Source organism: Nannobrachium achirus (assembly GCF_963921795.1).
Source record: "Nannobrachium achirus genome assembly, chromosome: 7".
Classification (NCBI taxonomy): Eukaryota; Metazoa; Chordata; class Actinopteri; order Myctophiformes; family Myctophidae; genus Nannobrachium; species Nannobrachium achirus.
The window spans coordinates 8,206,924-8,230,747 of NC_137816.1; the positions used below are offsets into that span (position 1 = coordinate 8,206,924).

Genomic DNA, 23,824 nt, shown 5'->3' on the forward strand with positions numbered 1-23,824 from the left:
TGAGATGGGGGTCCGTGGCCAAATAAATATCAGTTTGGGGGTCCTTCACATGAAAAAGTTTGAGAACCACTGACATAGTAGTCTCTCAAGAACAGACTAACTGAGCTCCAGTTAAGTGAAAAGGACCTTTTCTTTGACGATGGCTGGCCAGATTGCTGACAAAGAAACAAAAAAAATAAAAAATAAATCTTAGAAGGATTCAAAAGACACTTATAGAATCGGGTCAAAATTCTAATTTTCACGATTTTTCAAAAATAGCAGATCTACAAGCTCGCAGCGCGGCTGTGAGCTTGTATGTCTGCTGTTTTTCAATAGTTAAAGCATAAAATAATGATACACAATGCAGTGTACCCGTTCTGAATGAGTTAATGGGGCCATGACATGAATCACACTCTCATGTTGCTACTGGGTTCCCCCAAGGCTGGCGCCGCGACAGGTCTACAATATGGTTCGGTTTGGATATGCTTCCATGTAACGCATGTAATCACCTACTGTATGTACAAGGACAATAAACCTCTGGGCCATAACTGAACTATGTAAAGAAAAAAGAGTGACGTTCCAAAGCAACGTGAGGTCTCTTGCTTTCATGTCTGTCATGACCTTCGATTCAGGAGACTTTTGGAGAAGAACCCTAACAGCTTGGGAAACGCTGTGGACATGAGTGTGAGTGACAATTAATTTCCAAAACTTTTCCAAAACTTTTCCAGAATATTTAACCCAATTTCCAGGACGATATAGCAATAATTCAGCTCAATAACAGGTCGCTTACTCCTATGCGCGATGCCCAAAGACAGGTAGTGTATTGCCAGTGGTTCTCAACCTTTTCAGGCCGTGACCCCCGAAATAATCATATTTCAACTGGGGACTCGGCACCCCGACGAGCACTAAGAGTTGAGGAATTTTGTATAACACGGTTCTATTGTGAAAATAGCAGATCTACATGCTCACAGCGCCTCGCATCAATTTCTGCCTCTAATATTTGACAATTTGGCCCAATGCTATTAACAAAATCAATAACCAAAGACAATGCATAGCTATTTTTTTCCAGGACCTTCCAGGACCCTTGATAAATTCCAAAACTTTTCCAGTACTGGAAAAAAAAAAATCAAAATATTTCCAGGAATTTCATGACCGTGGGAACCCTGATCTGTCATATGATCACTTGGTATTCTTAAAATACCAAAGTCAAAGTAAAAACTAAAAGTTGGTCTCCAATCAACCATGTGTAGGATTTGATGTCAAGATCAAAGGGCCCAGACTCCTGTTTTGTCATTATGACAGAGAGGGAGGGAGTCCACTTAATAGATGCAATTTGAAATTGCGCCCGAATGCATTTGTTTGCAGAAGTGAAAATTCTCCACTGAGAACTACTCTGTACTGATCAGTTCACCTGAACTCCTCCATGTGTGAGATTTGATTCACCACTTAAACCATATTTATACTGTTTGCAGTGTTGCAATCTGTATATAAGAGGGAAATTGTTTTTTTGAGGGTTATACCCTACCTACCTATAGACTTTGCGTGGGTTATCCCAGTTTGTAACCATTTCTATTATGAACTAGGCACTTCAATAAATGCTTTTTTAAATTATTTTTTTATGTTTTTTATCCCACGTTTTTTGCAACCCATTTTTCTCACCCGGTGACTACCTAACCTGTAGTCCTGGTTTCCGCTCTCCCCCTGCCGCGCCAGGGGACATTGGGGAGCACCCGGCTGGCTAGGGGGAGGTAGTATAGAAACCAGGACTACTGCATGTTTTTGTGTGAGGGCCTATGCCCAAGGAGACACGGGGAGAACATGCAAACTCACCACAGAGAGGCCCTATCGCCAACCCCACCTAGGGTGTGGGTGCTGATGACGCGGGTGGAGGAACACGCCCCCCAGCGCCCACAGCTTCCCCCGGCGGGAATCGAACCCAGGACCTTCTAACTGTGAGGCGAAGTGCCAACCACTGCACCACCTTGCCCCCAATAAATGCCTTTTAACTTTTTTTGTTGCAAGTTTCCATTCCCCTAACAAAGAGCACCTTCCCTACACTTCTTTTTTTTACTTCCGAGCAACCAGACCTTTTCTTCTTTCTTTTTTCTGCATATATACACACATACACACACACACTCAGAGCCTCCCAGGGCTCTATACTAGGTCCACTCTTTTTTTCCCTCTTTGCCAAATCTCTTTGTAGAAAATAACCTACCTACAAGCTCACAAACGCGTTGCGTAGTGACGAGCTGTGAGCTTGTAGATTGGCTATTTTCGCAGAATGTTTGCCCCCAGAAAATGGACGCTTTAAATTAAAGCCCTCCGCCATACAAAAGTCTACAAACACACAAGTAATAGCAACAAGAAATAGCCGATCTACAAGCACACAACGCCGCGGGGCGTAGTGTGCTTGTAGATCGCCAATTTTCAACTATTTTAAATCGCTTTTAAAATAATAACAAAAAAGACATAGCATTTTGGACATGCAAGGTTTCCACCCGACAACGGCGACTTATTGACCAATGGATAAATGGAGACAAATTGGCCTTACCGAAAGCTGTACTGCGGTTGGTCAGTCCTGAGTAGGCGTTCCCACTGGGCGATGAGGTGGCGGGGGAGGACAGGGGGCTGTAGGAGGCCGGGTCAGCCTGGTAGCTGTGGCCAGAGCCCATCCCAAATGGACTGGACTGAGCTTTACTGGACTGGAGAGGAAAGACACCGCTTAGACCACTGGTTCTCAATTTGGGGGGTCCCCAGATGATTAACTTAATGTGCAACATTGTTTTCGCACTTGATTGGCAGTAAACAAATCAACAAAGTTTATGTGTATAGAGGGCATCTGCACATTTCTAAAGTGACAATTTAAGACTTTTTAATACCTCTAAAATGACATATTAAACATTGGCCAAATTGTCAAATATTAGAGGCAGAAATTGTGAAAGCTATTTTCAAAATACAACCATGTCCATGTTATACAAAATGTAATGCCTCAACTCTTAGTGCTCGTCAGGGTGGGAGGGATGAGGGGTCCCCAGTTAAAATATGATTATTTTGGGGGTCGCGGCCTGAAAAGGTTGAGAGAACCACTGTTTTAGACCACTGGTTCACAAACAATGGCTCGGGACCCATTTGTGGGTCGAGGACACATATTTATGCGTCCCTTCATTTTTTTCGTTTCCTAAATTTTGTTTTTAACTTTTTTCAGAAATCATTCCCCAAAAAGCTAATCTATACATTTTCTAAGTAATTTCATGGATAAATAAAATAATAAAATCGAAGAAATTCCATAAATTAGAAAACAAATGTTTAAGAAGTAGTGAAAATAGCCGATCCACAAGCTCTGCCGTTTTCACTAGTTTGGGTCCGGGCAAAACGTCAAACGTTTGTTTTGATCTCCGGCATTCACAATGTGCACTGGAGTATCATCAGTGTTGATTTAACTCATTTGGCTGGGGACCCCCTGGAACACCCTCAAGGACCCCTGGGGGTCCCCAGAAACCCTAACCTGAGAACCACTGGCTTAAATATATGTTTGCACACAAGTGTAAAAAATGTACCAACTCGTTTGTGTGTCTTGTTTTGGGGCTTTTATTTTTGTATGGGGCCACCACAGGATACATCAAACAAGATCAAGAAGGTCACTCACATCCGAAGAATAACCTCTTGAACCTCTTGATGAAGGATAAAACAAGCAGGTCCGCACACACAGGAGCTCCCATTATAGTCGGGGACCCACAAGCCCAAAAGCTCAAGGAATAAGGTTGAGCCTGTGATGTTCTGCCGCACTTTTTATTTCAGTTTTATTCATTAGTTTGGTAATTAAGGTCCACAGAATGAGAGGCCTGCTCTGTGAATCATGAAAACCCCCCAGTTTGACACCTCACATGCTACTTAAAGCAGACTTTTTATTTTTTTTAATATATCTATTTTCCTGTGTAGTGGAGTCAATGGGACAGTGAATATACAAATGGCCATAACTTTTTTTCGCGATGTTTCCGGCAGAGCAGGCCTATCATTCTGTGGACCTTAATGACCAAACTAATAGATAAAACAGAAATAAAAAGTGCGGCAGAAGCAGAACATCACAGGTCCTCTCCCATTTTGAGGGACTGGGTCCCTGGCTATTAAAAGGAACTTCAGTCGGAAGAGGAGCAATGTTCCTGCTAACTTTTGAGTGCACTGCATACTGCAGTCATGTCAAGTTGCTCCTCTTCAAGGGGGAACAGTCGCTCGGAATGTCACTTTCTTTTAATGTCCTAATAAAAGGACAACATTACTTTAACGGGAGCTACAGTGAGCGGGCCTGCCGGTTTATCTTTGACCAGCAGAGAATAAACCCTATAAAAAATTGGATGTATCCTCTTATTAGGATTTCTTTCCCTGATGATTACTTTAAGGTTACAAGATTATGCATTTTGTGGTAAAAGTTAGGGGTTTAGGGTATGAAGCTAGCTTGATATAATGTCATCACTGGCATAGCAACAGTGTACCTGTGTGTGTGTGTGTGTGTGTGTGTGTGTGTGTGTGTGTGTGTGCGTGCGTGCGTGCGTGCGTGCATGTGCTTTGCTCGACCAGGCCAAGGAAGACGGATGAGCCTGTTAATAACCATATGCTCAACACACACCCCTTAGCATGCCTGTGGACCTGCAAAGCACAAGCACACAAACGCATGTCAGTGAGCCTATCCATTATCGGATGCCATCAATTTGAATCGTGGGCAAAGGCGGCTCTAGCAGAGTGCACAGAGAAGGTGCGCGGTAACCTTGACAACCAGGGACATGGTTGAGTTCATGTTAATGATGCAAATGAAGCGGTTGCCAGCCAAACAGCTGGATGTTAAAACCCATTTAGGCCTAGAATTATTGAATGCTTTAACAAGTGAAAAATAGCAGATATACAAGCTCACAGCGCGGCACCGAGTGCCGCGCTGCGAGCTTGTAGATCTGCTATTTTTGAAAAAGTCGTGAAAATGTGTGATAATCTTTGAATATATGTGTTTTCAAAGCGAACGTTTGTTACTCAAATTTTGCTTCTGGGTGGTCCCTGGAACTAAATATTTTGAGATGCGGGTCCGTGGCCAAATAAATATCATTTTGGGGGTCCTTCACATGAAAAGGTTTGAGAACCACTGACATAGCGGTCTCTCAAGAACAGACTAACTGAGCTCCAGTTAAATGAAAAGGACCTTTTCTTTGACGATGGCTATAGCCAGATTGCTGACATAGAAACATAGGTTTTTCCAAAAACCTTAAGAAGGATTTAAAAGACACTTAAAGAATTGGGTCAAAATTCAAATTTTCACGATAAAAAAAAAAAATAGCAGATCTACAAGCTCGCAGGGCGGCACTCGGTGCCGCGCTGTGAGCTTGTATATCTGCTATTTTTCTTAATATTAATATTAAGAAATTGATGACATCAGGGATCTCCATATAATATATGGGCATACAAGGGACAAAGACGGAATGTGATGTCACAACAATGTCGTAGGTCAGCTATAGACATTGAGGTTGACGTTACTGACATTACTGACAAGATGTGGCGCTTTTCATAGTTAACTGCGACCTACAGTCGCAACAACACCTCATCTTCCATGAATTAACATGCTGAGGTGCCTCATCTTTCTGCTATTGCAGCTGCTCTTGAGTAAAAAGAAGGGGGAAGAAGATGGAGAACTAAAAATAGCGATAGAATTGAATCACTTTCAGATTGAGCATGCGTGACAAGGAGTGTGAGAGAAAGGTGTGAGATGATTTGTGTGAGATCAAGTACAGTATGCGTCAGCGTGTGTCTGAGACAAAGGAGAAGATTTGTATGAGTGTGAGATGAGAGTGAGCGACGTGTGTGTGTGCGCGCGCGCGCGTGTGTTACCTGTCCAGAGAATGGGGGTCGGTTGCCTGACCAGGCCACCTGACCAGGATTGAGTTGTCTGGAGATCTGGGCTAGATTCTGATTGGACGAGCCTGACGGCTGGATGTCGTTCACACCAGGAACATGAATCACAGAAGAACTGCAACGCAACACACACACACGCGCACACACACACACACACACACGCACACACGCACACACACACACACACACACACACGCACACACACACACACACACACACACACACACACACACACACACACACACACACATTTAGGGAGAGAAATATGAGTTTCAGACAGGCTGACAGTTTAACCTTTATCCAGGTTCCATAATTTATAATAAAAGCTTAATGGAGAAAACAACAATACCGGCAAATACAGGAATAAGATTGAAGCGCGCGCGCGCACACACACACACGCACACACGCACACACACACACACACACACACACACAAAATGGTGTCGCGGCTTTGTACACTTTCTTCACAGCTCTGCAGCACGTTAACAGCCTCCAGCTCGCACGCGTGGTGCGATAATGAGGTGTTGTCGGGGGCCTGGTGTGCAGACATGAACATGCTAAACACCTGGATGGATGCGTGTAGTGGGAACACAACGCTCTGCTGCGGCGTACCTGAAGCTTTTGCCCGAGTGGCCCTGCTGGAACGGAGAACTCTGGGAGTACAGCTGCTGTCCGCCCGCCGTGGACGAAGGAACCATCATTTTCTTATCTCCCGCTACACGCGCACACACACACAGACACACACATCGTCGTCACGGAGATGAGAGGTAGATAGAGAGATATGGAGAGAAAAGCAGAGCAATAGCGAGTGAGGAAATGACAGGGGATCACCGAAGCAAAAAAACACAACTACTTCTCAACTGTCAAAACACAAAGGGTTTCTCAACAGCCTGGAAGACAGATGCGCGCTCTAACCAAATTCTGAACCATGGTGCAATGTTATGTGTTGAGAGGTGTGTGCGTTTGCGCTTGCGTGCGTGTCGCAGGGACGTGCTGGGCCCCTGATTCAGCCCGGGGAAAAAGAGTTGGAGAGGCCCTCATTGCGCGCTATAGAGAGAGATCTCTCTCTATATCGCTGCTGCTGCTACTCAAAGATTTGCCATTTCAGATCATGACAAGTGACAAGCCAGTGGGCCAATTACATGAGTTATATTTCGTCGTTGTCGGGTGGAAACCTTGTATGTTCAAAACCGTTGGTTTTGTATTTATCATTTTAAAAATGATTTAAACTAGTGAAAACAGCCGATCTACAAGCACACAACGCCTCGCGGTGCGAGGCGTTGTGTGCTTGTAGATCTGCTGTTTTCACTACTTTTGTGCGACGGCCTTGTACAAATTTTGTACAAATTTGAAACTTGGAGATACAAGGTTTCTGCCCGACAGTGACGATTTACTTTGTTGGCCGCCCAGCCCCCAAAAGGGAACGAAGGCAGACCTTTTATTTATTTATTTTTCCTAATGGCCGGCCTGGACCGGCCGGTTCATTCCCGGCCGGTTCGGGAGTTGTCCCGCTTTTCCCAATGGCCAGCACGTCCCTGCGTGCGTGTTTGAGTGCGTGCGCGTGCGTACAGTATGTGTGCGCGCGCGTGTGTGTGTGTCATACAGTTTGCGATGCCGGTGTACATCTCTGCGAAGCGGGGGTCTCTCTCCTGGGAGAACAGGGCCTCTGTCTTGTCTATGCTCTTCCCTGCCTCGTGGACGCCTCCCACACCAGTCACTGGAACCTACGGGGAGGGAGGGAGGGGGGGAAGATACGGGATGAGACACGGGATGAGCTGAGTAGGCTCACACAACAGCCTGTGCTATGCCAGCGGTTCCCAAGACTTTTTGTTTTGGAGCAGGGCCCATTTGAACAACTCATTTGCATGGTTGCAATGTGTGTTCACTCAGGCACACGAAGCACGTGCACACATCCCTCATGCCAGTAGCAGCCTTCCAGAGTAGAATAAAGTATGCAAACCACACATGGGGCAATCTTAACTCTTTTTTCTTTTCTTCTTTTTTTTTTAAACAATATGTTTATTTTTGTTTTCCATTTTTTAAAGAGACATACAAAACAACATATACAAGACAATAATATGCTACATACAGACGAAACAAGCAAAAAAGAAAATACAACAACATACAGAAAAAAAAAACGAAAAAAAAAACTGACACTAACACGACACATAAGAGTATTAAATAATTATTATACAAAGAGCACATACACTATTTACACCCAGAGTCCTATGCCATAAGGCCGGACAAATGACTGCAGAGGAGATGCAGCTACCCCACACCTGGTTCCTCCATTAAATAAGAGAGATCATTGCCCTTGACATACTGGATAAAGTTCCCCCATATTTTCTCAAATAGCTCTTGTTTGTTTTTGAGAGTGTACCTTTTTGGATGATCTTATTTTACCCAAAATATCAGAGGAAGATAGCACACGACTGGGGGCAAGAGTAACGTATGAATGCGGGAAAGGCAGCGGGGCCTGACAATCTTAACTCTTTTACCGCTTCGGATATTCCCGTTCGCCCCAATTTTCAACCCAGCTTGTTGCCAATACGGCTCGTTCTTTTTACCTTGTCTGATGACTGTAAGCTGATGAGGGGTCGCGCCACCGTGTACAGTAAAAACATCTCCCGTAAAGCTGCTCTCAAAAATCCACCGCACGTTAGCAATAATGGAGTCCCAAATCACTTCCTGGCTGTTTTCTGTGGATCTGATCTAGAAAATGCATTTCTATGCCTCTGAATGTATGGCAAGCGGAGCGGCCCAATTCACATTAATTCTTGCATAAAACTGCCCTCTGCCGCCAGTTTGGCCAAAGTACACATTTGAGCGTCCATTGTAAAATGAATTAGTTTAGAAAGAATCAATAGATAATTTTCTATAACATCGCAACGGTAAGCTGCTTTTTGCTGGCACCAGCCCCAATAAATAAATAATAACATCTGGCAGTAGAACTGTTAACACATCGGATGCCCACGTGGTGTCTACAAGTCAATTTCTTTGATGTCGCTGGAGGCCCACGACGCGTTTGACGCGTTGTACAGTAAACTATACTGTACTGTAGCTACTGCACTTGGTTACCGCGGTGATGAAACAAACTCCATTTCCCAACATGCAGCGCGCAATTACGTCACCCGGACGTGCTGTGTGTCTCGTTGACTTCCTGTTTAGCGGCTGCACAAAAATGCTGTTTTCTCCTAATCTAGCTTTTAAATCACTTTAATTTCAAAACGGCAGCCTCTTCTACCTGCCGTAACACAAACACTGTGGCTTAGAAATGATAAAAAACGGTCCTGACTGAAAGAAAAGATTTTCGCGAAATAAACAGGACATACTCGGATTACATTTACTCGGATTACTTTTCTCGCCAGTACTCTCGCCGGTAGGTAAAATGACGCGTTGCCATGGGCACCAGCAAATTAAGACACGTTAACCACGTGGGCGTCCGATGTGTTAAGAGTCTGGGCTCCAATTCGAATTATTCAAGGGAAGTTGCACGGGCAGTTGAACAGCCTAGAACATGCATTCACAACTGATTCAGCCCCAGTGTCTGAGAGTAAGTTCCTAGCCAGCATGTGTGTGTATATGGTGTTGGTGTAACCATGGGGCTTTGTGTGAGGCAGGCTGTACCTGGGACAGATCGTAGGCAGTCAGTCCATCTCTCTGGTGAACTTCCAGTTCTTGCTGCTGCTGCTGCTGGAGCTGCCTGCAAGAAGAGAACACAGAACACCACAATAAAAACACAAATACAGTCAGCTCCTCAAGCTACACCACGCACATGTCACAACAGGGACGTGCTGGGCCCCTGATTCAGCCCGGGAAAATGAGTTGGAGAGGCCTTCATTGTGCGTTATAGAGAGATCTCTCTCTATAGCGCTGCTGCTACTCAAAGATTTGCCATTTCAGATCATGAAAGTGACAAGCCAGTGGGCCAATTACATGAGTTAAATTTTGTCGTTGTTGGGTGGAAACCTTGTATGTCCAAAACTGTTTGTTTTGTATTTATCATTTTAAAAATGATTTAAACTAGTGAAAACAGCCGATCTACAAGCACACAACGCCTCGCGAGGCGTTGTGTGCTTGTAGATCTGCTGTTTTCACTACTTTTGTGCGACGGCCTTGTATGATCAATCGGGGCTTTGCTTTGCGAAAAAATGTACACATTTGAAACGTGGAGATAAAAGGTTTCTGCCCGACAGTGACGATTTACTTTGTTGACTGCCCAGCCCCCAAAATGGAACGAAGGCCGACATTTCTTTTTAATTTTTTTCCTAATGGCCGGCAGGGCCGGAGCTAGCCTTTAGTAGTAGGTGGGGCAGCAAGAAATGATAGGGGGGTCAAAAAAGTGGGGGGATCAAACCCCCTAAAACACCCGAAATGCATAAAAAACAAAGCATTTTGGCACACTTATACCTATAACACGCATTAAAAACAACAGGTCTTACACCTATCTCTCTCTGTCTCTATATATTCTAGTAGAGATGGACTGATTGCAAAATTCTTGGCCGGTACCGATCCACCGGTTTTATGAAGGTCTGACCTGCCAAAACCGATTTTCCGATACCGATTTCTTTAGCTATGAACTAGAAAATAGGGTTGCTTCAATACCCTTTTTTCAGGCCAAGTAGGCCTACAAGACATACTTCAATTTGAGTACCAATAAGCTAGAAGAACACTAATGCCAAATCAATCACAAAAGTACAATATCCAAAATCACAGACAATATCCAGTCTAATATGATATGGATATAATATTGATGCCAGCTGATCATTCACTGTAAGGCCTAAAGTTAAAAATACATACTACTGTATATATTGTAAATTGCTGTGCCATTGCTTCTGTCTGTGTCACTGTTAGAGCTGCATGATTAAGGCAAAACCTTTATTTTAAAATGATTGGTATACATATTGAGATAATTTATTTCAAATATTATTAATAATATTATTATTGAATAAATATTTTTTAACAAGCAAAACGATTGTCTTAAAAGCTAAAATAAATAAGGTTGCATTCATTGTCTTCAAGGTGAGAAATTTACCTTGTGTCACACTTAGTAGTCTGACTCCAGTCTATTCCTTCCTTTCAAATATTTAAGGGCAAAATATTACCTCATGACCCTGGCTGTTCCTGTTGTTTTGGGTTGTAAAACCTCTGTAAGGGACTTAAAATGTTACATAATACATTTCTGTTGCTTAATGTACTTTGTGAAACTATCGGAGGAGACTACCTGTCGGAGGAGACTACCTGTAACTACTGTTACCTGCCCCTTCCTTGTATATATTGTATATACTGTACTTACTGATTGTATAGACCTACTGTTTTCTTTTTCTTTCTTTTTTTCTTTACATGTCTACTGCATAGTACTGTGTTCTATTTGTCTGTCATTCAATGTTATATGAGATACTTAAATGGTTTCCTGTTGAAATAAGCTTAGTCTTTTCATGGATCTCCTTTTAGTAGACCTTGTACCAGTGAACTGTACCGTCATGAATCTGTACATTTTCCTATGCAAACTTCTAATAACGCCTTCAATCAATCAATCAATCAAACTATAACGACCAATTAACAGGCTTCACCTGGACATGCATTAATTAATCCAGCGTGTGGACAGACACACATGACACCACGCAAAGTGAACTGACTTTTTTTTTCCAACAACAGAGAAACGGGAGGTGGTTTTCCTTTGAAACTGGCTAAAATAAAGGGACATTTATAGGATGGCCTTTTCTGTCGCTTGCAACAGCTTTTGCAATGCTGTTGCTTTCTGTTAAATGAAAGTGAAAGTAAACTCCTGCATGGACCGTCTGGACTGGAGGCAGGAAAGCCTTGCGATGCTTTTTTTTTTTTTTTCCCTTCTTCTTTGAGACTACATTGACACAGGATTATGGAATATATCCTTACATTGCAAAGGTAATTAACATCATCTGTATTCTGTTGTAGGCTGCCATTAAGTAGACTGGCTGCTATTTGCTATGTTTAAATTAGTCCAGAGCATCATGCTGTGCACCGGAATTTATGTCAGTGACCATCCGGTCACCGATGCGGCCGGTTTGATATCATACCGGCCGATTTTTGATTTTTGCATGCCATCATGTTTGGTGGGGCAGACAGGGCATTTAGGGGGGCATTGCCCCCCCTTGCCTATGCCTAGATCCGGCCCCGATGGCCGGCCTGGACCGGCCAGGAATGAAGCTGCCGTTCGGGAGTTGTCCCGCTTTTCCCAATGGCCAGCACGTCCCTGTGTCACAACCAACCGAGAGAAATTAGCGTTTTATCCAATTTGGCACCGTGCGGCAAGCCAGCATGCAAGACAAGGCACAGTCGCTGTGTGACAGATTGTCAAGAGAGGGGCGCGCCAATGAACACAATGGACCGTGTTCATGGGTGGGTGGGCGATCTCTGTGACTCCTGCAGGTTCAGCTGTTCAGCTGGAACAGGGACATTCTTCTGCGTGCGTTACGCTCTCCCGGTGATACTCCTCATGGTGACATGAAAAGAAGCAAAGTCACATGCACAGGCGCCGAGTTTCGTCCATGCCACTGCGCGTCCCCCGCCTCCGCACAGCCTCCCCCATCGCAAAGTAAATTGGGAGAAAAGGAAAACAAAAAACAAAACAAAAACTACTATCTGGAGAACCCAAACCCTAACCCCAAGTGGAGTGAACATCTGGACAAAGGTATTTGTGAGTAGTAGATTTAGGGCCAGTCCACACAAAGCGGGTTTGTTTTTTTGAGCTGGCAAAGTGTCTGCTGGCAGGTATGTGTGTGTGTGTGTGTGTGTGTGCGTGCGTGCGTGTCTGTCTGTCTGCATGTCTGTCTGCATGTGTGTGACAGAGTGAGCGTCTACACTGTATTTTTTATAGTAAAGACGTGCTGGTGCGTTCCTCTTCCCAGCGGCCAAAAAACGTGCTTCAGCACTCTTGGCATCTGGCGTTTTATTTTTTGCCGCAGTGCCCTGAGTGCTTCAAGTTGACAATAGTTCAACTTTTGGTAGAGGAGCGCTTCTTTTTTTTTATCCTCCCGGCTGTGTCTGACAACCCGGCAATTTACGACCAGAGACTGAATCTTTATCACAACCATGAGAAGAAGTCTACGTTTACTGTTGTTTCAGCTAAGCCATTTGTGCTAATAACGCAGAGGACAGGACATTTGAGCACAGCAACGGTTGATCGGTCAGAACATCGTGGGCATCAATAAACGCTGCATGCGAGCGCTATGGACACGATATCCAAAGCGCCCCTCTGCTCATAAGACGCTTTCTGTGGACACGGCCCCTTAATTTCCAATTTTTGGGGGCGGCCATAGCTGAATGGGAAGAGAGCGTCTGGGAGTCCCTGGTAAAATTCCAGCCCCAGGCAATGTGCCGAAGTGTCCCTAAGGCTAGGGCTCCACCAAAAAGACAGCGTTTGTGCCGGCATCAAAAAATTAACCGCGGCAAATTTGAGCGTCCGGCGTTGATGTTGGCAGTGGAGCACCCTTCCGGTGGAGCTGGGGGGTAAGTAAGACACTTAAACCCTAACTGAGCCCCCCCCCCACACACTCCCCCCCCCCCCGCACTCCTCTGTGGTGAAGCTGAAAACTTTTGTTTTTATCGAGCTTAAGGCAGTGAATGTGTTAGTGATTAAAATAACAAGTGCAACTATTGTGAACAGATGCAGTCTACATACATGGCATTTCCTTCATAGTAAATATGCTGTCAATTAATTACCCCCCCCCCCCCCTCCTCCACGAGCAGTTGTTTTGGAATCTTGTTCCAACAGACATTTCTTGTGGTTATGGACCATTGGTAGCTTGGCAGCAAACATACTGTAATATTTTCCAGAATTGCATCCGTTCCTTTTGTTACTGGTGCACAGAATTGCTGTGTGCGGACCCAGCTAAGTAAGCCACTTATTTTCAAAAGCAGTGATTGCAGTGATTTTCTGAGCTTTCTGAACCAAGATGACCTGCTTATGAACACGCAGCTACAAGGGCGGGGTAATATTACCACGGTAATATTACCACGGTACACTTTTTTAGTGCAACTCCAAGTATTAAGTGGCCGTGACCATCTCTCCTCCTCTCTCATTCCTTTTCCCTGATGCATCAGCAGATGCCAGACTAAATACAAGAAAGAAGGTGAGAAAGAACAGGCGGGACGGAGAAAGACAAATAAAGAGAGACAAGTACAAATACTGTATAGAGAGAGACTACAGTCTAGGACAGTGTCTCAACCTTTTTTCTGCATGGGCAAGAATCCCAAGAATCCATGGGCACACCAACATAATACGGGGGTGTAAATGTCGTCACTGTCGGGAAGAAACCTTGTATCTCCAAGTTTCAAATTTGTACGTTTCTTCGCAAAGTAAAGCCCTGCTTCATCATACAAGGCTGTCGCACAACAGTATAGAAAACAGCCGATCTACAAGCATTTTTAAAATGATAAATACAATACTGGCTTTCAAGCAGTTTCAAGGGGCACACTTGACCCTTCTCAGGGGTGATTCTTTACTGTAGCAGTTGCCGACAAGTAAACATGATATGCACGTAGCAGTGGTGTATTCATATTTTTCACTTACGTAAAAGTATAAATACTGCAAAGCAGAAAAACTCTGTCCGGAGTTCAACATTTACTTGAGTAAATGTACAAACGTATTGGTATCAAAATGTACTTAAAGTACCAAAAGTGGAGTAAGGGCGTCCGTCAGTGGCTCAGGGTTAGAGTGGCCGCTTGGCATCCGAAAGGTTCCCAGTTCGATCCTCAAAACTGTACTGTAAGTACAGTACTTGAGTAAATGTAGTTACTTACACCACTGATACATAGTATGTCTGAACAAGTAACCAGCCTGCATCTAAGATCTGTATTGTTGCGACCGTAGGGAGCAAGTTTACTATGAGAACCGCCACAGCTTGACCGCATGTATGTATACGTGTAACGCCTGACACTGTGGCTCACCTGACACATCACTGTGACATCGCAGTGATGTCAGATACTCAGAGCAGGGATCTCCATATATAGGCATAAACAGGTGACATCACAGTGATGTCAGATACTCAGAGCAGGGATCTCCATATACAGTATGGGCATAAAAGGGATTATGTTTGGGATCTCCATATAAGGGCATAAAAGGGATTGCATCCCAGATGATGCCCTGTTAAGCCCCTATCAGAGTCGGTACCGCGGTGAAGAGCTATCCACCGCGGTGTAGTCTTTTCGAGTCATAAAACTACAACGTTACGTCATTCCTCGCGGTGAAGAGCTTTCCACTGTGAGTCCCAACACATCTCTCTACTTTCAGACAGATAGGCTCTTCACCCCGTTCACTGATTGGTCGATCTAGACCAGTCAGTCACGGTGAATAGGACTTCACCGTGACTGACTGACTATGATGGCCTTCACTTATTTTCTGACTTGAGGTGGAAAGCTTTCCACCTAAAATTTGCGGTGGATAGCTCTTCACCTTGGACTCTGATAGGGGCTTTAGGAGAACCACACTAACCGAATCCATATGGTCAAGACAGATGGCCAAGACAGGTGGCTTTTCGCCCTTAGGCGTCTTACTGTTATAACTAGCATCTATAAATGCAAATAGACTAAAAGGGGGTGATGTAGAGTCTGAAGAGGTGAGTTTTCCAGACTCCAGTGTCCTGGATGGAGTAGTGTGTGCACTGTGTAAACTCAATCAGGCCTGAACTCGGTAGCGGGGCTGCCATAGCGGATTAGAAGCCACTTGCTGCCAGTGGCCCTAATGTCTGGAACTAGAGTCTATTATGGCTGATCCGGACACGTAGTCGACACACAGCGACCCATCAAACGGAGCTGCCAGTGGGAATCATCAGAGCCAGCAGAGGGGAACCACTGCCAACTCGCCGAGCCACCGTGGTGTCAGGGGCGGATTATAAGCACCTGCTAATTACAACTGTCTTCCTCCCTGTCCCATCCGGTCTGTCCACTATGAGAGCGAATTGACAGTGAATCAAAAGGAGGCATAGGAGTGAGTCCACGCACGTGCGATTTTTAGTATTCAAATTATTCGACCTCAAAGTATTTGAATTGTCGAATATTCGACAGGACTGGACAAACTGTCAAATATTAAGTAAGCAAGAGGAGAACATTGTGAAAATAGCAGATCAACATGCTCACAACGCCTCGCGTTGCGAGGCGTTGTGAGCATGTTGATCTGCTATTTTCACAATATTTATCTGCGGAACAGAGTCACATTAAATGTAATACCTACAATTCCAAGTGCTTGTCAGGGTGGGGGTCCCCAGTTCAAATATGTTTATTTTGGGGGTCACGGCCTAAAAAGGTTTGAGAAGCCCTGGTATAGAGCATTAACAAATCCATCCACCAGGGGCATTGACAACTCATTCTTATGACTTCCCATCTAGCCAAGCTTTATAAACTATATATTTTTTAAAGAGAAAAAAAACAAACGAATATTCGACTTCGGTGAACGTCGAATAGTGACTTTGATATTCGAATAGTTGGTGAATGCCCTAACACACACACACACACACGCACGCACGCACGCACGCACAGAAAGGGGTCACCTGGAGTGGTAAGCCCCAAACACACAGTCATGCTTGCAGGACTTTATTTGAACTTTGAAAAGAATGTTAAGATGTGGGGTTTTGGAGCCAGCAGCTCAAAGTTTCCATGTAACACAACTCCCCAGTGCAGCCACCTCTGCAACGCTCAGCATCACAGGAGGACCATGAGGGAAAAATGGCTCTGAAAATTGACTTTTTTATTTCTTATTCTCCTTGACCAGGTCTGCGGAGCCCAGGGGCGTCACACAAGGGGTAGGAAAGTGGGACTGAGTTACCAGGGCCCAAGGTGGAGGGGCCCTACTAACTTTATCTATTGAAAAATAGCAGATCTACAAGCTCACAGCGCGGCACCGAGTGCCGCGCTGCGAGCTTGTAGATCTGCTATTTTTGAAAATGTGTGAAAATCTTTGAATATGTATTTTTTTAAGCGAACATTTCTAACTCAAATTTTGCTTCTGGGGTGTCCCTGGAACTAAATATTTTGAGATCGGGGTCCGTGGCCAAATACATATCATCTTGGGGGTCCTTGACATCGGTTTCTTACACACATTTTCCCGATTTTTCAAAAATAGCAGATATACAAGCTTGCAGCGCGGCACTCGGTGCCGCGCTGTGAGCTTGTATATCTGCTATTTTTCAATAGTTAACATTCATGGGGGGCCCGCAGTGAATTCTTGTACCCAGGGCCCAGAATTTGGTGTGACGCCCCTGGCGGTGCACACTCAGGCTCAGGCCCATGCAAATCCTCATGTTCATTGTACAATTGTAATTTGTTATTTCTGCCCAAGCTGCCTTGGCTAAGTAGCCGCTGTGCCCCATGTGCTGTACTACATGGAGGATAGTTTCATCGGGGGGCACTGGCCCAATGCATGAACTGGCCGTGCCAATAGGAATGCCACAAAAGAAAACCAAAGCTATCTGTGAATTCAAGTCTCCATGAGGTGAGGAATTGATAGAAAAAACATTATTTTTTGAGAGAACTATCCCTTTAAGTATTTTTACTTTGACTGAGCAACTTTCACTTAACTCTTACTGTGCCAATCCCGAACTAGTTCGGCTTTATTTGGACCTTATCAGGGTGCCGATCCCGAACTAGTTCGGCTTTAAAAAAAAAAAAAAATGTAAAAAAATTTTTTTTTCTCTTTTTTTTCGAGCCGGGCCGCCGGCCGTCATCTGTTTACACGGCCCGCGAGAGCGTCGCACCGCCGATATTTACCATCCACTCCAATGCAATCCAGGATCTTTAGAGCTCATTTTCTCTGTTCCATGCATATCCATGAGGTGTGCAAGGTTTAATCATGGCTAAATCGCCGAAAATAGGGCTTCTAAAATGCTTGGTAGCCAATAGCTAACTTCAAGCTAACTTCATCCTGTCCCTGTTCATGACACAAAGGAAAGTGTTCAGGCGCGTCATGGCTGCGCACGGCTTGTGCATATACAACGCTTGTCTATGAGAGATTCTATGGCCATTGGGCGCCCTCTAGTGGTGAAAAGGTGGCACTGTTAATATTATACAATACTATTTGACCAGGAGCATCTATACTTTCACTCAAAAGCTGAGGTTGAGTACTTTGTCCGCACACGCACAGTCACACACACACACAGAGGAGGTGATGTGGGCAGAGGAGCACATATCCATAGCAGGAGAGGACAGCAGGAGGTTTATAACCATGGCAACACACAGCGTTGTGTGCTCTCCTAGGCCCTCACCATCCTCTGCAGATGAGGCTGAATGGACAGCCCATTCTCACCCCCTCTGCTTCACCCTCCCGACGCGTTCCCAACTCACTTTCTGCTTCACCCGTGCGACGCTTTGGAACGCTTACAGCGTCCACGGTCAGACGAGAACGGAGAGTCCTAGTACGCATGCGCCGACATGTGTTTACTGGAATATTTTCCAGTCACGGGGAATTGAACCCGGGTTTCAGTTTTAGCCGTCATCATGCTCTACCGACTGAGCTAAGGAGACGGATGGGAAATTCCTTTTTTTTTTGTGCTTTTATCTTTGACAACGTGGATAATAACGGAACGTAGTCCCTTCTTTGAGCCGCATTCGGACGCGGAAGCAGTCCCCTGGTCAAAATGTACTATTCTGTCCATAACGGCACATCATTCGGTAACGCCGCTGAGTCGGCTCATGCGCCGTTCGCACCGTTCGCCGCGGCGACTCGGTCGCTACTGCTCCCTCGGCAGCGGCTCTCGCCGCTCATCGGCGCCTGAGACGGCGCGGCTCCGTCGTTTATAGTGGCGTGAACGGTAGCGTCGGGTGGCTGGTAAACCCTTCATAGCGGTATCGAATCTCGCTTCGGGAACTTTTTTTTTCTTTCTTCTTAGACCACTGGCCATACCCTTGACACAGTAGGCATACCCAAAGCGTCCCCTCGTCCGACGCAGTACGGTAACTGACAAGGCGTCAGTTGTCTGACGCATAGAAGGTGAGATTATGTTGGAATGGAAACTTTGGAATGACCTGCTTTAAGGCATATTTGTCTTATTAGCCTTTAATACTTTAGAATCACAAATTAATACTTTGAGAACGACTGATTTAGAAAGCATTTACAGAATCAGACTCAGGTCTTAATGGATTAATACAAGAAATTAGCTAAAATAGCCAATCTACAAGCTCAAGACGCGTTGTGAGCTTGTAGAACTGCTATTTTATGGGAGAAAAAAAAGTAAATTTGAATTGATTAACAATAATCCTTTCATAATCAAATCTATTAGTTCGGTTGCACCCCCTAGAGCAGATTGCTGTCTGGCCAGCCATCGCAGACCCATCCAACAGCAGAGCCAACACGCCATTGATTCCAAGTTCCAACCTATCAAATCAACAACCAGGCACTCCAACGCCATCTGATAGGATTGGCTGTGGGCTTTATTCAGGGGGAAATGAACTGTCCCACTTGGCAGCCTGTTCCGATTTCACCCACCGGGTCTGACTTAACACAGGATAAAAAGAGAGAATGAGAAACAGGAAATTCACCATCTGATGTCGAGCAAACCCTCTGCAGCAGCTTCATCACAACACAACCCTGCAGTGTCAACAATAACAACTAAATCTAAATCCAGACACGGGAAAAACAAGTGCACTTGTCGGTAAGCAAGAGAAGCACTCTAGCCCATTTAGGCCTAGAATTATTGAATGCTTTAACCAGTGAAAAATTGCAGATATACAAGCTCACAGTGCGGCACCGAGTGCCACGCTGCGAGCTTGTAGATCTGCTATTTTTGAAGAAGTCGTGAAAATGTGTGCAAATCTTTGAATATGGGTACAGGTATTTTTAAAGCGAACGTTTGTTACTCAAATTTTGCTTCTGGGTGGTCCCTGGTACTAGATATTTTGAGATGGGGGTCCGTGGCCAAATAAATATAATTTTGGGGGTCCTTCACATGAAAAGGTTTGAGAACCACTGACATAGTAGTCTCTCAAGAACAGACTAACTGAGCTCCAGTTAAGTGAAAAGGACCTTTTCTTTGACGATGGCTAGCCAGATTGCTGACATAGAAACATATGTTTTTCAAAGAAAAGGATTCAAAAGACACTTATAGAATCGGGTCAAAATTCTAATTTTCACGATTTTTCAAAAATAGCAGATCTACAAGCTCGCAGCGCGGCACTCGGTGCCGCGCTGTGAGCTTGTATATCTGCTATTTTTCAATAGTTAAAGCATAAAATAATGATACACAAAATGTGTACCCGTTCTAAATGGGCTAGAGACTATAGCGTGCGCGCGTGCACACGCGCACACGCACACACACACACACACACACACACACACACACACACGCGCACACATCTGCCACCATCCCGCGAGTAAATAAAATCAGATCCGTGTGGAGAGGAAGCCAATGGAAAAAAACTACCGCTATTTTCAGGGCAGTCAGGAATAAACCATGCTTGGCTTCGAAGCAAAAGCAAAAAAACACTGAGAGGAGTTCAGGTAGAACAAATGAAATGAAACTGCTTTTCCCATCTGATCAGCGTCAATCTCCCCCACCATGGGAACTGGCTGAAGATACGTTTAAGTATTGTACTGATGGAATGAAATCTCCCAATAAGGTTGTTTCTAGGACTATCTCTCTCTCTATCTCTCAGTGGGTCTTTTTCCCCCTCTTCAGCAGCATTGATTTATGTCTTAACTTAAGCACACACGCGTGAGTACGTGCTCTCACACACACAAGTTGCACGTGCGCACACACACACAGACACAACACACACACAATAGCGCAGGTGTCGTGCTGTGAGGAACACAACAAAGCCAGGAGCTTCATAACTCTGATAAATGGGATCTAATTTCTTTTGTTGTGACCCCATAAATCAACAGTTTCAGGCTAGCACTACTGCGGCTCTTGGCTCTCACCTCAACCAGATACAAGCTCTCACACACGCACACAAGCACACGCGTACATACGGTATGCACACACTGGCTTACGTGCAAAGATGATAATATTGAAGACTTCTATAAACACAGAACGGCAGGCCTCCAAATGTTTGCTTGGCTAATCTGATCCGCGCACGTTATGCTATTAGCATCATGCCACGGGCCACAGAAACAGAAGAAATACCGCTTTCCACTCCCTTAACCCATTTAGGCCTAGAATTATTGAATGCTATAACCAGTGAAAAATAGCAGATATAGGCCTACAAGCTCCGAGTGCCGCGCTGCGAGCTTGTAGATCTGCTATTTTTGAAAATGTGTGCAAATCTTTGAATATATGTATTTTCAAAGGGACCGTTTGTAACTCAAATTTTTCTTCTGGGTGGTCCCTGGAACTAGATATTTTGAGATGCGGGTCCGTGGCCAAATAAATATCATTTTTCACATGAAAAGGTTTGAGAACCACTGACATACAGTAGTAGTCTCTCAAGAACAGGCTAACTGAGCTCCATTTAAGGACCTTTTTTTTGACGATGGCTGGCCAGATTGCTGACATAAAAACATAGGTTTTTCAAAAAAGTTCAAAAAGGCAAAAAACTGCTTTCTAGCCTTGAAAGCCCATACATCCAAAAAGAAAAGTCCTATCTGTTTGCATTAAACAATATTAAATCACGTTAAACTCACTTTGTCACTCACTTTGCCACTCGATTTGCCACTCGATATGCCATTGATTTTATGCATGCGCATACCCTCTATTTCTACGCACAACTTCCGATTCGAAATCTTTAACCACTTTAAACCAGCCGAAGTCATTATAGACAAAAATGTTCTGAATTGTTTTGAAAATATCTGAAAGTTGAATTGATCTGAAAATATCAGATCTACATCAGCTATTTTCACTCGGTATATACGGTAAAGTAGTGGGTTGGCTTAACAGAATTATCGAAACGAAGCGGATAAAAGCGCCAAACTTTTTTTGAGGCTTCTTTAGGACCCAACGATGGATTTTAGCCTTGGGTACCAAACTTTATTTTGATGTTTACCCATAGAACTAGAAATGGCCCCACAAGACGATGGTTTAGTGATGAGTCATCACTTTTCACTTTTTTTTGTATGTTTTTGGGGGCCATTTCTAGCCCAAGGAAAGTTTTTTGTGCAAAACAAATGCTTGCAATGGATTCAGCATCATGACAAACCCCTAGTTAGATCCCTCACATCCTACTTAAAGCAGATTTTTTTCTGGGTATTTTCTTCCTGTACAGAAAGTCGATGGGAGCCCAGCTTGATATGGATAATTCTATGGGTAAACATCAAAATAAAGTTTGGTACCCAAGGCTAAAATCCATCGTTAGGTCCTAAAGAAGCCTAATAAAAAAGTTTGACGCTTTTATCCGCTTCGTTTTGATAATGTCAAAAACCAGGGTTAAGCCAACACACTGCATTCCTCTGAGCACAGATCTCTGCCATGACGGGTTGGCTACCCAGGGTCAGCAATACGTGAAGCGACCATAGACTGTATAAAAGATATGGACAAAGCGAAGCCATTGGTTTCTATGCAGCGCAAATGACACAATATGGGTCCTTGACATGGGTGTTGCCATCATAGATTGTAAAGGCACCAGAGGATGCTATTGGCTGCCAACGGTCACGTGCAACCGCAGGGATACATGGGAGAATGAGCCTCACGAAATACAGCACACAAAGAAGAACACAGCCGGCTGGTATCAGTTTAGTTGGCCACGCCCCCCGCAACTTTATCATCAATTTTAACATAAATGGGACCGTATTTTCACAAAACGCATATCATGGTGGTTGAAAGGCAATTTTCAACTAGCGATAGGAACCATAAAGTATTTATGAAAAGGTTAATTAAGGTTAGAAAACGAAAGGGGAAAATGAATGGGGTCCAATGGAGAACAATTCTTTTTACGATCGGCCGGGGGGGAAAACAGCGCAACTAGCGGCCAATCATAGGAAGTTTTAGTTCCGTATTGGAGTCATTTGAAATCGGCGGAACTATGCCCCTGGAAGCGACCCGTTACAGTGCCACCATGAGGCTGATTTGAAACATTTGGGGAGGAGAGTTGTCCGTGGCCTACTAGGAGTGTGTGCTCAAAGTTTCATGCCGATCGGCCAATTTCTGGCTGAGATTAGCTATTCACAGACAGACGGACGAACGGACAAACAGATATGCAGACAGACAGACAATGTCGAAAACATAATCTCCGACTGTCTGGCCTGGCAGAGATAATAATGAATAGTGGTTTTGATGTGCTTGGTCCATGGTGGCGTTTTTTATGTATGGCAAAACACACATCCACTGAATGCAGGCAGAATGTTGTGTGTGGCAATAAAGAAGGAAGGCACTGGAGCAACTTAAACCTTTTATTAACCCATTTAGGCCTAGAATTATTGAATGCTTTAACCAGTGAAAAATAGCAGATATACAAGCTTGGTGCCGCGCTGCGAGCTTGTAGATCTGCTATTTTTGAAAAAGTCGTGAAAATGTGTGCAAATCTTTGAATATGTATTTTAAAGCGAACGTTTGTAACTCAAATTTTGCTTCTGGGGGGTCCCTGGAACTAAATATTTTGAGAAGGCCGTCCGTGGCCAAACAAATATAATTTTGGGGGTCCTTCACACGAAAAGGTTTGAGAACAACTGACATAATAGTCTCTCAAGAACAGACTAACTGAGCTCCAGTTAAGTGAAAAGGACCTTTTCTTTGACGATGGCTATAGCCAGATTGCTGACATAGAAACATAGGTTTCTCAAAAAAATCTTAGAAGGATTCAAAAGACACTTATAGAATCGGGTCAAAAATTCTAACTTTCACGATTTTTCTAAAAATAGCAGATCTACAAGCTTGCAGTGCGGTGCCGCGCTGTGAGCTTGTATATCTGCTATTTTTCACTGGTTAAAGCATTCAACAATTCTAGGCCTAAATGGGTTGGTGCAAGTAGATAGAATGACTTTTCCACGTCAGTATCTTATTCAGGTCATGTCAAACTGAGGCCCTCAGGTTGAAATGACCTGACGAAGATG

At 44.2% G+C, this 23,824-nt stretch overlaps 1 protein-coding gene across 2 annotated transcripts in view; it reads right to left on the reverse strand.

Annotated features, from left to right (window-relative positions):
* The window catches only part of arnt2 (aryl-hydrocarbon receptor nuclear translocator 2), a 136,450-nt gene that overhangs the window by 16,287 nt on the left and 96,339 nt on the right, over nt 1-23,824 (reverse strand). For both annotated transcript variants that reach the window (XM_080729881.1, XM_080729880.1), the window contains exons 13-17: nt 9,499-9,574; nt 7,475-7,595; nt 6,484-6,586; nt 5,848-5,986; nt 2,531-2,681 (exon numbers count right to left, since the gene is read on the reverse strand). In XM_080729881.1, coding sequence (XP_080586007.1) covers nt 2,531-2,681; nt 5,848-5,986; nt 6,484-6,586; nt 7,475-7,595; nt 9,499-9,574 — 590 coding nt within the window. The remainder of the gene's footprint in view (nt 1-2,530; nt 2,682-5,847; nt 5,987-6,483; nt 6,587-7,474; nt 7,596-9,498; nt 9,575-23,824) is intronic.